The sequence below is a fragment of the Pithys albifrons genome, chromosome 4 (genome assembly GCF_047495875.1).
Source record: "Pithys albifrons albifrons isolate INPA30051 chromosome 4, PitAlb_v1, whole genome shotgun sequence".
Lineage (NCBI taxonomy): Eukaryota > Metazoa > Chordata > Aves > Passeriformes > Thamnophilidae > Pithys > Pithys albifrons.
Genome location: NC_092461.1, coordinates 32,209,292 through 32,226,286, shown reverse-complemented (window position 1 = coordinate 32,226,286; position 16,995 = coordinate 32,209,292). Strand labels below are relative to the sequence as shown.

Below are 16,995 nucleotides of genomic sequence, written 5' to 3'. Positions count from 1 at the left end.
TGATCCACAAATTATTACTGACAGAGAATGATTAAAGAGAGATCTGGGAGAGTGGGAAGTACAAGCCATGTTTCACTCTTGAATGACCCCTACCCACAGCCCCTAACTCAAAATAGTTCTTTTTATTTCAACATAATGAAATAACTAATAATATTCTCCAACCTACCCTCTCTCCTTTGGAGCCAATTTCACCCTGTTTCCCTGGTGCACCCTGCAACAAAATAAAGGTAAACATAAAAGATGTATCCATAATAACAGTAAATAATAAAACACATACCTTTGGAATGATTCTTGTGAGCCAAGGAAAATTTATTACCCTGATGATCCCACAGTTCCCTGAGAGCTCCCCACTTGCTCTCAATTATCAAAAATTCAAGAAAAAAAGAAGCATGCCAAGCAGGTCAAGGGAGGTGATTCTCCCCTCTACTCCACTCTGGTGACACCCCACCTGGAGTAGTGTGTCCAGCTCTGGTCCATAAACATAAGAAGGATGTGAACCTGTTGGAGCAAGTTCAAAGAATGCCATGAAGATGCTCCAAGGGCTGGAGCCCCTCTGCTGTAGAGACAGGCTGGGAGAGTTGGGGGTGCTCAGCCTGGAGAAGAGAGGCTTCAGGGGGGTTTATAAGAAAGATGGGAACAAACCTTTTATCACAGACTGTAGTAACAGGACAAGGAGTAATGCCTTCACAATGAAAGAGGGTAGGGTATTAGGAAGAAGTTCTTCACTTATGAGGGTGCTGAGGCAGCGGAACAGGTTGTCCAGAGAAGCTGCAGATGCCCCATCCCTGGAATTGTTCAAGGCCAGGTTGGATGAGGTTCTGAGCAACCTGGGTGAGTGGAAGGTGTCTCTGCCCATGGCAGGGGGGTTGGAAGGTGATGATCTTTAAGGTCCCTTCCAACCCAAAGCATTGTCTGAAAAAATCAGTTTGTTGAGACCCAGGTATCATCCTTGATAATTTTACCCAAGACACCAGCCTTATTTTGAAACAACTGGGAATTTAACTTACCTCTTTTCCAGGAGGACCTTTCTCTCCTGGTTCTCCCTAAGACATACAGAAAGTGAATTTAGCAGCTCACTGGAAAGAGTTGGAAGAAAGGCTCTATATAATAACCTTAAGCCTTGCTGCTTTCTGTTAAAAACACGTATCTTCTACATAGTATCAGGTTTGGATTGATTTATCCTTAACATTGGTCATGCTTGGGAAAACACATCCCACTATTTAGAAAATATTTTTCAGTAATGTTGCATCCCATGTAAATGTAAATAACAGGAAATAATTTCTAACAAACCAACTGAGAGCAATACAGATGTTTCACTAAAAGTGTGTTCCTGTTTTTAACATTTTTTTCCTTTTTCTTACCAACACTGCACAACACTTCATACACTTTATATGGTCTGGTTTAACTTAAACACCACCAGTATCACACTCATAACATTCTAAAGCTATAAGTCAAGTAAATTTTGTAGGTAGAACTACCATGTTGTGTTATACCAGCTGAAATAACACATACAGAGCCAGTGATAAAGGAATTTCAATCCTGAAATCTTGCCTATCTTTCAGAACTATATTAAGGGTCCTTAATTTGAACAGGACCCTATTAGATTTTTTCTAGATGTCTTTGAAATTGTTTTCTCTGTATTTATACCATGATAATTGAACAATACATTTTGCATTTTAGCATTTCAGTGAAAAACATGTCAGCACAGTCCAGATGAAGCAAAGCAAACATTAATCTAGTTATTATTGAAATTCTGCCCATTTTCCCATATCAGGAATGGAAAGAGTGATCTTTGTAGCTCATTTTCAACCAGCATACGTGATCATGTCTACAACATGTGCATGCAGGTGGTATTTTCCCCATAACCAAACGTAACATCTTGGGCAGTGCTACCAGTTAAACACATATCCATGAGTAATAGAACTAACCACACATGCCTGATCACATCAGCTCCTAGCCAGGCAGCACCAGACTCACTTGGGTATTCCTTAGGGTCGCTTCAGTTTTAAATGGCCATCATGTTTGCTGCTTTAATTAAATTTTCTGGAGAAATATTTCTTTCTCCTATTTTATCATGAAACTCCCTTTCAAATTATAAGATTAAATAACATATTAAAAAGATATAGACAGTAAAAAAGAAACATTCTTTAGAAGATTCAGCTCTGCTAGAGTCACATCTTTTAAATACCAGTTTTGCCAGAACAGATCCAGAAACAAAAATATTTATCTAGCATTCACCTTTTCCATCATTCCAAGGGAATTTATCATGTTTTTCTCATCTTGGAAGAGCTAAAGATACTGGGGTTTGAGCCTGTGATATTTTCATGTGCATAGATATTATTTTAAATCACTTTGGGAGATATACAAATGCTTTAATTGCAATGTACTACTATTGCTGGAAACAAAGGAATTTTCCTCAGAACAGCAAATATCAGAAATATTTTTTTATTATTTTCACTTACAACTTCTCTATTTAGTTCAGCTGGGGTTCATGCAGAGATATAGTTTGAGAACTTACCCCATACCTATATTGAGAAGACTATTGAACCAGTCTGATTAATGCATACATTATCAGGGCTGACTGACAGGTACTAGCTCCACAATTGAGATCATGGATGTTCACTCATATGAAAAATGGTATTGTTGCAGTCCAGTTTCCTTTGGAAGTGAAATTACATGGCTTCCGGATTTGTCAGATCTTCTGCTTATGTTTCTTTACCTAATTCAAGATGACCGTGTCCTATCTTTATCAGTCTAATATTTAGAAACAGGTAACAAGAGGGTCTAATCCATTCCTGGACATACTTACAGGTGGTCCTCGAGGTCCTATGAAGCCAAGGAGTCCTGGGCTGCCTGTTTCTCCTTTATTTCCTTTGGGACCCTTAGGACAGAAATGAGAGACACTAGCAGCCCTTTCTCCAACATCTCTTTTCTAGAGCATGCATTTACAGAAACACTGGAACTGGGAAATTTCACTGTAGCAGCAGGACTCCTAAAACTGACAAGGAAAGGAAGAACAAAGCAATTTAGAAAAGCAGGTTGCAAATACCATGGTTGCATTATTAGTAATCTATGTGGGATCCCTGGGAGAAGAGGAAAAGGAAGGGACAATTATGGCAGGGACAGGAGGTGTGTTCTGTAGTTTTTCTCCTGTCACATGATTTATAAGGGGGTGTTGACAGTGGAAATGCAGTGATGGTTGATGATCAGTGCAGGTGGTCATATTGCTCAAATCCAAGAATGCAACCAACAGACAGCTACAGAGCTGCTCTTCTGCCTTTATTTCCAGGTTCAATTTATAAAATGTCTGCCTTCCACTTATCTCTTGTGATATTCTGTCAAACTATCCCTTTTTTCTACAGATCAGGGCAGTTTAAATGACAGTTCATGATACAAAAACAGTTCATGAACATTTCTGATATGGTTTTAAGTCTTATTTTAATCTTTTCTTTCACAGCTTTATTCCCTGCCTTCTAATTCAGAACAAGCCCTTTTTCTTCTTAAAGTACAACTCATGTAGGGTGAATACCAACGAGCCTGGCAGGCACAAAGAACATGGATTTTGGGTATGATTTCAGGGGCTGGACTGTGTTGCTGTGTGCAGGCTTAACCACGAGCACAGTGAATTGGGATGGGCACTGTCAAACAGCAGATGTAAAAGGAGAAGGTTCCTGGCAAGCTTTACCTTGTGATTACAAGTTAGCAATAGTGAAGGTGGAAAAACCCCCTCACATTTATTGCCATAATAACCTTTCTCACTTTTTTTTTTCCTAATAGAAATATAAGATATTGGCTTGTCACACCACATTGTGAATGAAATTAGTGCACTCCAAAATAAATGGATTCATGTACAGCACGAGAAAATACTTCCCATAATAACCTTTATGAAAGGGAGAGGATTCATTTTAATGACAGAGAAGGATAGTGATGAGATGACTGTCTGTTCTGCTGACCAACATTGTCTCATTGTTTCCCTTTTCTCATTCTGACTTTATCCTTTTTCAATCTCCTCTGTTATTTTTGGACTCTAAATCCTCTGGAGCAGAGGCTGCTGTGGTGCTGTGTTTGTGCAGGAAGCTGCCTGTGAGTCCCTGGGTCACTTGCTGACAGTCTAGGTAACGTGATAACACTATGATGATTAAAAAATAATCTCCATTTGGCATTCACAAGGCATCCCAAAGCCATGGCGACCTCATGAAGGCCCAGAAAATAAAAAGCAGTGACAGGAATTGGGAACAGCGTTGGGTATAAGGAAAAGAAGAAAAGAAGTTTGAAAAGGAACAATGAAGAACCGTGGGGTAAGAAGCAATGGCAGCAGTCCCAGGAATGTAAGAAGAACTTAAGTCAAAGAGAAAAAAGCTGTGGCACTTATTTTTTGATGCCAAAAGGCTGTGAGACTGCACCATATCTGTCCCACCTGTACCCTGTTTGCTTCTCTTACACATCCCTGCAGCAAAGCAATGACTGATCAGGGTGCAAGGCTGTGGCAAGGCTGGGGTGGCTTTATGACATTGCAGGGGCCACAAAGAATGAAGTTTTGGTGCAATTTTTCAGATTCCCCCTGTTCTGCCTTTGTTTCCCTCTGAATCCAGCAGTCAAGTAAGTTGTACTGTCTCCATGTGCAAAGAGAGGGAAGAGCCCTGCATTGTGATTGATGCTGCTGGACACAAAGGTGTATTTGCATGGATTTGCTGAATTCTCTACAGTTTTCAGCAGCAGAATAGAGTGAAAAAAACCCAACCAAACCAAACCCCAGAAAAACAAACAACAAACTACTTGCTCCTCACTGTCCTCCTTGCAGCTCTTCATTACCAAGCTGTTCTTCCCTGCAGGATGGCCTGAAGGGAGTTTCATTCTGCTTCATGATCTTGGTTTACTGCCCGCTGTCTGCTCTTTCCCCAAGTGCCTGGGGAGGACTTTTCTGCTTCTGCTACTCCTCGATGGCAGACTGCCAGCTCCCCAAGGCCCTTTCCCTCCTTTTGACAACTCTCTGCTGGCTGCACGCTCTGTGCTTGGCAAAATTAAATTGACTGGTGAAGATGGTGCATGCCAATCTTTTTTTCCATACCAGGTAATCAATCATTTCCTTTTGCTGTGAACACTTAATTTTCACTAGGAAAAGTTACCATCTCAATTCCAGGAATGTAGCCAAACCCTCTCCAAAGTCATGGCCAGCCAGTGCTTTTCAGATCACCAATGTTCAGACATGGAAACTTCAGGAAGAGTAACGAGCTACACACAAGCCACTCCACTTACGCTTCCTCAGTCACCTCTCCTTGCTGCATGAATTTCTGTTTGTGGTACTTACTGGGAGACCTCCTGGGCCAGGTTCTCCTGTAGATCCAGGCAATCCATTCTTGCCCTGTGTCAAAAGGAAAAAGGTAAGCAATGTAATGTATACTACAATTAAAAATATCCACCTACACCAGCAGGGATTTTTTTAACATTATTCAACCTCCTCTCCTGACAGACTGCTGAGTATCTTATTTACAACTGACCCACCACTTCTGCATCCCTGATCTCATAAGTCTGAACCCATCTCAGGAAAACAGTGAGACATGTCAACCGAAATCCTCTAGTTTGAGGAGGACCAAACCAGCACTTCTTCTCCTCCTCCTTTCCTCCACCCTTGTCCCTAACATACTTAGCATCCTCCTGGATGGATGGAGCTGTCTATTACGGCTGCTGTAAGTCACCAGTGTTTAGACAAGACTCTTTTTAATCATCTCAGGCTTCCCCTCTTCTGGAAAACAGAGAAACACTTCTTCTAAAGCCTTAAGGCATTTGATACTTACCTGACACCAGACAACTCAGAATGAGCCAAAACATCCTTTAAAAGAACGTGTTTCTCACTGTTCCTTAACAAAGTAGCTAAGCTGATCATCTATACTGACTAAAGTTTGGTAAGATTAAGTTCTACACCCTCTTCTTCTCAACTCACCATGCAGGGGTGTTTTTCCCTACACTGGAGTTGACCACAAAGACCAGCCCTTGCACTGGCAATATTCAATATCACAACACATTCCTTGTTAGAGAAGAAATAAGCAGAGGAAGCATAAGAGAAACTGATACTTTGCCCTTCAACATAAAAACTCTCAAGCATCCAAAGAACAATATGGCCTGGAGTTATGATACATTTTATCTCTTCAAATATTTTTGTCATTGCTAGTGTTGTACAGGGGCATGACATATTAGTGAGTGATGCTAGAAGTACAGGAATAATGAGATGCATTACAAGGTAAACACAGGACGTCTCCATATGTTCCTGCACTCTAATCTAAACCCCAAACCTCCCAGCTCAAAGGGACCTGCCACTCCAGCTGCTGGCATTGCTGGCTGAATCAGTATTTTGTCCTGATTATGGAACATACTGCAGAATCTGTTTAACTAGTATGTCTTGCAAGAAGGGAAAGAACTTACTCATTGAATCAAATTAAAGATGTGCCGAGGTTCAGCAACAGAGACCTCCATTCAAATTTGATAAGAGTTCATTTTAAAGACAGAATTTTAAACCCCGAAAAATTAAAAAAAGTAATTTCTGAGCCATCCCAAATGGCACTTTTTGAAATGTCAACTGAATTGCTATTTCTCCACCAAAGTCATAATAAAGCTGTCAGGTGAGTAGATCCCAGATGGAGCCCACATATCTCAACCTGGGCAGCTGCAGTTAGTGTCTACCTTTGAAACCTGAGACCATGTGAGAAGTGAGTAAGATTTCCAGAGACAGGACTAGAATATGAGCATTCCTGACACTATAGTCCTGACAGAATCTATTAAACTGTTCTTTCCACGGTGTCAGCAACCGTCACTCTATTGCAATATTCTAAGTCTTCACCAGTTTCTAGCAATACCATTCTTATTTGTCTTTTTCAAAGTAAGAAAAGTGTTTTAATTAAATGTCATCTAAATCTTCCTTAAAACTCTTCTTCCAAGATAGAGTTCTGAACTGCAGAACATCCCCACTATACACAATGAAGGGACAGCCCATCCCTGGAACTGTACAAGGCCAGGCTGGCTGGGGCTCTGAGCAACCTGGTCCAGTGGAAGGTGTCACTTTCCATAGCAGGGATTGGAACTAGACAAGGTTTAATCTCCCTTCAATCCAAACCACTCTATGAACCATAATGTGCCTCCAGAAAAGGCTTGTCAAAAGAGAAAACTCACTGGCTGCCCTCGGAGTCCTCGAGGGCCCTGTGGTCCTATGGGACCAGGATCACCCTGAAGGGAAGAAAAGTACTCTAGTGAGTAAGAAAGATCTGACATGGAGTCAAGTGAACAAACATTTTAAAATGTTCCTATTAAATTACACTGTTCAGGTATTAGGGGAAACATTATTAAAGGAGTCTCACTGCCTCCTTTCAGTTATTTATGAGGAAGACAAACCTTTTGAATTTTAAATATCTTAAACATTTTAAGAGTATTTTAAACATTTTAAATGCAGCCAGATTACAGGCAGAAACCATTTTTATCAAGTTATTATGAGATTATCTTAGAGATGTATTTCTCAGGAACAGAGACTCTGCAACAATTCTCAACAATTGACTATTCTGTTCTCTCTTCAGGGAGGCTTCAGAGCTGCTTCTATCTTCTCCAAGAGGTTTCTTTGGGTCTATCTTACATTTTGCTTTGTAGAGTACCATTTACAGCACAGCAGTTTCCAGTGATACAAGAGGGTGCAAATGAGAAGCCATTTCTCCAGGTCCCATGGCAGTGGCACATCAGCTGCTCGGTACACTGCTCAGCAGCCTCTGCAGGATCCCACATCAGCTGCACTCTCCCAGGACTTTATGTGGCTCCACTTGACACTAACAATGCCAGAGGATCTGTTTGTACTGTCTCTTTTTCTTTTGAGCAGCAGCCATTTATTCCACAGGTATTTCCTAGATTTCAGTGGAGTGGCACACTCAGTAAGGTACAGCTGTGGCAGAGGAAGCGTGACAGAACCCAGCCCGGTGGGACCTGTAGGATGAAGCTCTGCTAGGAGATGTGTGGCAGAAGGCAGGTCCCTGACTGCATAGCACAGCCTGGGTTTCACACAATGCTGCTTTCTCTGATTTTCCAGAGATATAGCTGACATTTTAGTGTCAGCAGCTGAGCAGTGACAAAGGCTCTCTAATTCTTTGTTTCCCCTAATGATCATTGCACAAATCTTTCTGTACAGTAATTCACTCTTTATTGCAGTTTCTGCAGCTGTTTCAGGTCAAGGTCACTGTGAATTAAAATTTTCATTTGTCAGGGAAAAGGAGATTCATCTCTGCTCAAAATGGTAAACTTACATCCTTCCCTGGTGGCCCCTCACGACCAGCAGGACCCGTCACACCTGGCTCCCCCTGCAATTCAGCAAAAAGGAAAGAGGGATCAGCTCAAGGTCAAATTCAGACCAGTATCCCCACTGTAAGTGGTGTGGAGTTTCTGCAATATTGGACTGAGCTCAGTGAAAACTTTTTTAAAGCCAACAAGAGTCTCGTTCATCTTACATGAGATGCAGCTTATAAAAATAACTCAGAAACACCTCCTGTAAGTGATGCACAAGGCAGTGCTCTGCTTTCCAGCAGATTATTTGCTACTGCTAGTGCAGTTACTGAAAACCACCAACATATTCATGATACAGAAGATATCATAATGAGGAACAGATGAGGAACTCCAGCACCGGATTTTCCAGCTAAGCTTCCAGAAGCAGAGAATTATACTTTCCTGTAAAAAGGCAGAATTAGGTGGAAGAACATTAGTTTTTGTATTCCACCTTTTAAGCTAAGAAGCTCAGAACAGAGCGGAAAACAACTTTTCATGCAGGACTTGAGATTTGGGGTTTATGATCCACAGGCCACTAAGTCAAAGGCACATTTCTATTCAGATATCTGTAAGTTTTGTACTTGAACATATTTTGCACTTCTTCAGCATTTTTGGAGGAGAGCTAGTACTTGTCCAAGAAGTGCAGTAGGGTGCCTCACCTTGTCAGTCAGGATTTGTATAAGAATGATGTGTTATGAAGGCATCCTCAAGGCTTCCTCATAAAGGACTATCTCAAAGGCAGCATCAGAGAACTCAGCTCTACCAGCTACCTCACCTTATCCAGAATCAGAAGTTCAGCAGAAGGAATGAAAACACCTGCTGTCATTTTATTCCATAGATGTGGCCCATGGAATCATAGTTGAAAACAGCCATGTTAAACACTGTAATCATTTTTACCTATTGCCTCAGAAAAGACATATTTGTACCATCTTTATCCAAGGGACTGTGTGTGGGCTACATGTTACTTACCCGGGGACCTGGGGGACCTGTATCTCCTCTCTGTCCTTTGAAGCCCTATGCAAGAGAAGGAAATCAATAATTATCCATCACCCTGATGCATGAAACATGAAGAAAGCTCTAGCTTGAATGTCTGCTCAGAAACCTTCACAGTTCTGCCTAAAGTTACTGCAGACTGGTCTGCATGGAGCATGTCCCAGGGAGTAATCAGAAGGGGCCACATCACAGAAAAAGCTTTTCATACCTCCTTAGGCTGTAAACCCAAGACTCTAGTCTGTCTATCCTTAGTGTGATCAGCCAATAGATTATTTAACCCTAAATTTCCCTCTTCTTCCTCTTTCAGAGAACACATTACAGAGCACAAGGGCTACAGCTGGGGCTATGCCTTCTGGTAGTGCAATGAGGTTATATGCTTTAACTCCTAGATAAGGGATTTACACTTCTCTATGTGTGAAGGATTTGGAAATGTCTGTGTTCTATTTTTGTTGCTTATTTATGTGTTCATTTAGTCACAGTACCATGACTGGCTATATGTTTGTATCAGTAAAGAACATCATCTGCCCAACAAATGCTTCCTGACTACAGTTCAGAGGAGGAAGAAGATGGAACCCTTCAGAGCAGCACCTACCGGTAAACCTCTGGCACCCTCCCGGCCTGGGAGCCCTGGTTCTCCAGGCTTTCCCTATGGAAAACAATAATGCTCATGTTAGAGAGAGTCTCAGGTCCATCTCTGCTGTTGTAAACTTCCCACTCTTCTCCCTTAGACATACTATCACTGAGAACTGTGATTGCCCAGGGTTCATCCAGCAATGTCTGAGCACACAAGGATAGCTGTGACAGACATTCCCACACACACCCCAACCTGCACTGTTGCCTGCACTTTGATGTTTGGAGGCAGTTTACACATCTGGACTGATGCACCTCTGCAGTTTTTTTAATGCCAGAGAGGCAATGCAGAGAGCAGCAACAATACTTAATCAGAACATGCAAAATCAGCATCTGCACAGAGAAACTGGGTGTTTTGGTGAAAACACAGTCTGCAGCTACTGTGACAAGTACTCCTCTAAATACCAGTTGTCCGAATGACTGGGAACTTGGCTCTTACCAAAGGCATTAAGGCCCATTTCATGAGTCACAGGAAGAGGTTGGCAATGCCTGATACTAGAAGCACTTTCTTCATATAGCATCTACAGCTTCAAGAAACAACATTCACTGCCAAATTTATTAACATTTTCTTTTAGTTGAAAACCTCGTGGCTCAGCTTTTTTCCTTTAGCAAATACAAGTATATACTAAGTAGAGAAAGTCAAATATAAACCTTTTAATTCTAACCTCTAAAACAGATCTGTCTCACAGTAATCCAGAAAAGCTTCTTTAAAGACACCTCTTCTAAAGTTTTTATGCCTCATAAACTTCTGCCTAAAAGATGGATCACTAGGTTTAATGGTACAAGACTACCTTCTTTCTCCGCAGTGTTTACAGTAGCTGTAAAAGTGGAGTCACTAAGTTTTAGTGTATTTATAGCAGTTGTAAAAGTAAAAGAACCCAGTTTCTTTTCAAGATTGCTCATGTGTGATGCTTATAAATTTCTCAAGACAATATAGTCCTTCTGGTGTTCAAAACAGATGTGCAGTCTCCTTGTTCCCCCTTGTTCATAGACAGAAGGCTCCAAAACAACAACTGGATGCTGGCTCTGATTGCCTGAGCAAAACAGTTTTAAATTACATTACCGGTTCCCCAAGAGATCCTGGTTTACCATCTTTGCCATCATTCCCAGCAATGCCCTGTAAATGAAATGCAAAACAGGGTATAAGGAATTGATAGGGAGGACAAGTGAGTTTTATGTTAGCATGACAACTCTGCCCATCATGGCATGCTTATGTCTGCCTAAACCATCCTGCTTTGATAGCTCAGCCATTAACCTCTCCCCGTCACATCATTGTAACAGCATAAACTCTTTCCTTTTTCAATATGGCAAATCTAAGGGGTTTCTCCTTTCCAGCAAGGTGAGCACTCCAACAATCTTAATACAGGATTCTAAAAGCAAATGCTATAAATCATTATAATGCCATGATCTTCATTCAGATAGGCTACTTTAAAATAGAAATAGCTCTGGCTCTATCTGTATGGAAGATTAAAAAACTCCCAAAATGTTGTACTTTTACATTTTCCAGAAGAGAAGAGTCTATGCCCAAGATGCACTTGAGTCAGTGCAAAGGAATAATTTTGACTGTGGATTCAGATAAAATCAATATCCCAGTCTGTGAATTCTTGTGCTCTTACACGTAAGTTATTAGTTGATTTTTTGCACTGTCTAAGAATATTTCTTCCAGTGAGGAGATAGATAAGGAACAGACTTGATTCACATTCATAATTGACACTTTGCTTTTAAGTGATCAAATACAGCATTCACACTGTACTGGACCAAGGACATTGCATCAGCATGACAGAAACCATCACAGACCATGCACAGCTTTCAAAGCACCTCAAAAGTGTCACCCCATTGTTTTACACACTTATATGTGTATGAATAGTTCAATGTATTGAATAAGGAGCTTAATTGTACTCACTGGAAGTCCAGGCAGCCCCGGTGGGCCCTGTGGACCTGGTGGACCATCTTTGCCCTGTAAGGAAAGAACAAACACTGTGGGTAAGAGAAACTTCCCAGATGCTTCTGTCAGACGACTTATCATATATAGTTTGACAAGGGACAAATGTGAGAAGCTGGTCTTGTAGCCCATGTCACAGACTCTGTGAAGTTTTCTTGAATTCCTCCTAGTTTAAACTGGAGGGCTCTCTTTTCACCTAAAAAATTCTGTATCAGCTACGAGTGCTTACAGGTTGAGAAACCACAGCAATCACTCATAATTGTTTTCTGAAGGTAATAATATGTAATATTTTGTCCTTAATTTCCTGCATTAGGTGTCCAGCCAGAAACAGATCTATATTTTATAAGTATCAAATGAGTAGTCACAAAAGTGCCTTGCTGACAGTTCCAAGAAATTCCCTTCCTCCACAGGACTGGACAATAGCATCCCAGGTCCTTCAGTGTCACAGTCTTGATCATCCATTTGAAACAGAATTTCAGCCAAAGTGTCCATCCAGACTCTGGCCTCTCTGCTGAGAGTGCTCACTGATTTCATAACAACCATCAGAAGGATCATCACTGCTCACTTATGATGAAGTTCTGTTTGTAAAATGGATCTGGAAAAGGCACCTTGCTCCCTAGGAAACCCTGATCTAGAAATTAATCACAGAATTAGTCTTAAACTGTTCCAGCTCAACAGCTTGCATTCTTCAGGAAAGCTTCATTTTTAACTGTTCAACCTCAAGTTAGCATCAGTCAGTTTACCTGTCTCTCCCAGGGTTTTCTGATGCATTACTGTAAAGTAGCATCAAAAAACTCTTCTAATGAAACAGAAGTAGCAAAATTCTTCATGGCCTTCTCAAAGGTTTTACCTGTACGGGTATTTTTAGTGGTGCCAGGAAATGGTGTCAGGCATCTGAGCAGTCTGTGCTGTGTCCCTTCAACAGGTTGCTGGTTATATTTTGGTAAACCCCACAAAGAGTTTAGGTATTAACTAACCTAGGTAATGAAGCATCCTAACAGGTTTAGTAATCCTATTCTACAACCTAAGAGATGTTAATAGCCAGGATAGACAGACAAGATGTACAAAAACCTCCATAGAGGTCTCATGGACTGGATTATGTTCTGGCTAATTTGGAGATTCATTTGGTGAGTAAAAAAAGAGTTCAACAACAGAGTAATTGTGGTTATTTGTAGAAGTCCTACTTGTAGGTGTAAAGTTGATACAGGCTGAATTTTTGGGGAGCTTCAAACGACTTTACCGGAGTTCCAGCTCAGCTTTACTTCACAGAGCTAAACATAGGTAAAGCCAGCAGTGAAGCACAGAGCTTAGAGCTTACTATGTCTCCTGGGTTTCCTATTGGTCCTATAGGTCCTGGTGCCCCATCTGATCCCTAAACAAAATAAAACAGAAACCATATGAATGATTCATGCATCAACATGTTTGTCAACATACTCCCTACCACAGCTGGCAACTCTGAAGTTTTCTTCAGTCGCTTAGTTCAGCATTCATTTAGTTTCTTTCATGACTGAAAAGCAATGCCAACCCCTGCACTCAATCAGCCTCCAAAGCCAGAAAAAGTCAGATACTTGTGTTTCTAAAATAGGAGACAAATAGGAAAAAGCCAATCTTGTGACAAAAATAACTCTGAAGAACAGAAATCATGTGAGAACAGAAATTATGAAGCACATTTTGTGGCAGGCAAACTCCTAAAGCCACGAGTCACTGAAGACAGAGGGAAAAGTCAGCAAAAGCTGAGGAGGGAAATTATCTCAGGGACATCACATTTTGCTTTGCTTTGACAGGCTGTTTTACTTTGCACATTTCCTTTGTAAGTCTATTCAGAGGGTCTCACAAGACAATTTTAAGTGTTTTAATCCTACTACAATAACCCTTTTGCTGTGGCAGTGTGGGGGTGAGTGTAAGTGCATCCCTTAAGTAAAGCTGTTTGGAGTTCTACCTTAAAGAGAACAGAGCTACCTGTGACCAATAAGAGGCTGTGGTGTATGAAAGGTGAATTGGTTAACCAATTATGTGATAGCATGCTGAATGTGAGAGTGCATAAAAGGTGTGGATATTACTGCGTGAGAGTCAGTTAGATCTAGATCTACTAGGATGTGAAGTGATGTAATAGGAACTAACTTCTTCTACTATGTGCTGTGAAGAGCTGTCTGTTAACCTGTCTTGAATAAACTCTCTAAGTTGTGAGCCTTCTGATCAAGCCTTCTGATGACTGCTGTGCCTGAGCTCTTCTGACCATCAGTCCACAACCCAGCTCGGTATAAGGGGGCCTCCCCCTATATGGCAGTATCAGGTTAACACAGACACAGTAAATGAGTCTGTTATTAACTTCTAAAATAATGTTCAAATTGAGCACAAATGATCCACAAAGCAAGTCCGCATGTTGTCCCAGCGGCAAAGCATCCAGCATCCTTTAGGCCCTGCTTCCATTTGAATACAGAATTTCAATCTAATCCTATTTTCTGGTGTGTCCTGCGAGTTAATCAGCGCAAAGTAAATTCAGACTGTGCTGGTTCCCAGTACAGATGAAGGTGGCAACCCCTGAGCATGGCAGAGCCAAACTGCACTGTAAGCAGCAGTATGAACAGTGATGACTGTGGGCAAAGAAGGCGGTTTGGAAAGAAAAGTCCTTCACTCAGGAAAACTCACAACACTTGAAGGGTATAAAGTGGAGATATCACCAGCCAAGTTATTTCAACCTTGATTCTGCACTGTCACCTCTTTTTTACATACAAAGAAGTATAATTCTATTAATGGAGAGAGCAGAGCTAGGAATGAGGACTCTGATGGAGAGGGACAGGTAAAACGCTTTTAATTCAAAAGTAACCCACAGGATATGAAAATTGGACAAAATCCAATCTCATAATGCTGTGTAAAATTAAGAACTGAAATGCTCTTAGATCTGCTGGTTCTAGATTAGCAACTCATTCCACCATGCAGGAAAACACCTATACACATACTAAATAGTCTCTGTGGAAGAGTTTTCATCATAATTGTGTTGTATAAAGAGAGCAACTGAAGCTTAGCATCAATTTACAGAGCGAGTTGAAGCAATCAGTGAAAAGTGGCCAATATATTAAACAGCAATTATCATGAGTAGGGAACTATATGGCACTCAGGGGACCATTAGGAACCCACTGAAAAACGCAAATTCAATGCACAGACAGATGGGAATGGTCCTTTCTTCCACATGGAGCTTGCAACAACCTTTATGAATAAGAAAAGTACAGAATTATCTTTGCAACAAAGGAACTTACAGGAGGACCAGGGTTTCCAGGAGCCCCTGAGAAGCCAGGCATTCCAGGGTGGCCCTGTAGAATGAAAAGTGAGACATTCTTTAGGGAATATTCACACCTCTAGTTGTATAAAAGGTAACCGATAATTGAATATTATGAGGTAGCACCAAAATGAGACAATACACAGAAAGAGTGGGTTATAAGGAAATAAAGAACCATGTTTTTTTAATGCAAAACCTTGGTTTTCAAGGTGCACACTTCAGAAATTACATAATTATATTTCGGGTGTACTTCCAATGTGTATTTCAGGCTATGCCAATGGAAGATGAGGACAGATATTGCGGAACGGTACATACAGGAATTCAGGAAGGAAATCAAACACCAAACCTGTTTAAAGTACCCTACAAATCTCATGAAGAGGTGCTGATTTACACCTTAAACTAGTGATTCAGCCCTTGGAAAAATTACCTACAAAAATTTGCTCTAATTTAGACCATTCTCCTCTTTCCTGGGACAACTCAGTCTCTCCTTAAAGGGGTAATCCTTACATTTATCTAAGACAAATAGAAACACTGGATTTTCCAACCCAAAGACACCTGACTTCCTGAATTTCATCTAGGGTTTATCTGAGGAAATTACTAGGGGTTAGGTAAGGTAGTGAATGGAATACATTCAATCCAGAGCTGAGGAAACAGATGACACAGGGAAGTTTTACTAGAAATGAGGATGGAAGTCTGTGGAGGATTGCTATAGTTCTACTCTTCAGCATAGCCCATTTGTGGTTTATCAGTGGTGAAGAACTCCCATCTGACTGTTTTGCCTCTGAGAAGGTTATTCTTCCACAGACATCATAGGAGTTACTGATAAAGGGACAAGCACCGTGACAGCACTACTGGAAAGCACACTGTTTTTACCTGTTCACCTTTTTCTCCTACATCCCCAGTCATACCACGATCTCCTTTAGCACCCTGATAATAAAGAAAAAAAAAAGCCATTAAAAGTCACTTCAGTTCAGTATTGTGACAGCTTTTTGACCTATTTCATAAAACACTTGGACATTTGAGCATAAAACTCATAAATTAGGAGTAAGCCCTCCTTGCCTTTCTCTCAAGTTCTTAGACTATCACTACCAATGCTGGAGCCAGGAACATATGTGACGAATGGCCTTTGAGCAGATCCAGCATAGCTGGTTTTTAATGTTGTAGTCTTATAGACATAAAAAGGAATTATGTATCCTTAAAAAGCAGGCAGGTTGTTAGGAACTTCACTTAATTACATCTTGATAAGAAATCATTTGGCCCAATAAAGGCTTCCACAGTATGAGCTGATAATTTCCCCTTCCTTCAGGGACAACAGCAATAAAAATGGCATTTCCGAGGTGTAGTCTGAAGATTCATATCCAGAAACCATTTCCGTCTTTCTCTCTCTCTCTTTCTGTCCTAGTGACACAGAAGAGACAGTCAACTCCAAAGTAGATGTCTGTATTATCAGTGCTTAAAGTAAAGCAAGATGAGTCTCATGCAGTAAAAAAAAAAAAAAATGAGGTTATGGTTAACAAGGTATGAACAATGCACAGAATAAGAATGAACTGCTGGCTATGGAAATAATATTCTGATTTACCACATGAGAGCTAGGAGACAAGGAGGAGAGGGAGAGTTGCTATCTATTAATTAAAAGAAGTCTAATTCATACAGGCAGAAGGCATGAGGCTGCTCATGAGCAAAGATCTGCAGTTCTACTACCCTGTTTCAGAATGGGACTTAACAGTTTGGATGATGTTGGTAAAGACAATGTTCCACACAGTCATAACTACAGAGTAATTTGGGTCTTTCACTGCAAGGATTCTCCTAATATATTTAGAAAAGCATTACAAAGACTGTCTTTATGTCTGCATCTTCCTGG

The 16,995-nt window shown here is 40.8% G+C and overlaps 1 protein-coding gene across 1 annotated transcript in view; it reads right to left on the bottom strand.

Annotated features, from left to right (window-relative positions):
* Positions 1-16,995, bottom strand: part of COL22A1 (collagen type XXII alpha 1 chain) — a 205,888-nt gene that overhangs the window by 7,598 nt on the left and 181,295 nt on the right. The window contains exons 47-59 of the mRNA XM_071553031.1: positions 16,008-16,061; positions 15,115-15,168; positions 13,176-13,229; positions 11,819-11,872; positions 10,979-11,032; positions 9,878-9,931; positions 9,262-9,306; positions 8,277-8,330; positions 7,165-7,218; positions 5,309-5,362; positions 2,810-2,881; positions 1,008-1,043; positions 167-211 (exon numbers count right to left, since the gene is read on the bottom strand). Of these exons, the coding sequence (XP_071409132.1) occupies positions 167-211; positions 1,008-1,043; positions 2,810-2,881; positions 5,309-5,362; positions 7,165-7,218; positions 8,277-8,330; positions 9,262-9,306; positions 9,878-9,931; positions 10,979-11,032; positions 11,819-11,872; positions 13,176-13,229; positions 15,115-15,168; positions 16,008-16,061 (684 nt within the window). The remainder of the gene's footprint in view (positions 1-166; positions 212-1,007; positions 1,044-2,809; positions 2,882-5,308; positions 5,363-7,164; positions 7,219-8,276; positions 8,331-9,261; positions 9,307-9,877; positions 9,932-10,978; positions 11,033-11,818; positions 11,873-13,175; positions 13,230-15,114; positions 15,169-16,007; positions 16,062-16,995) is intronic.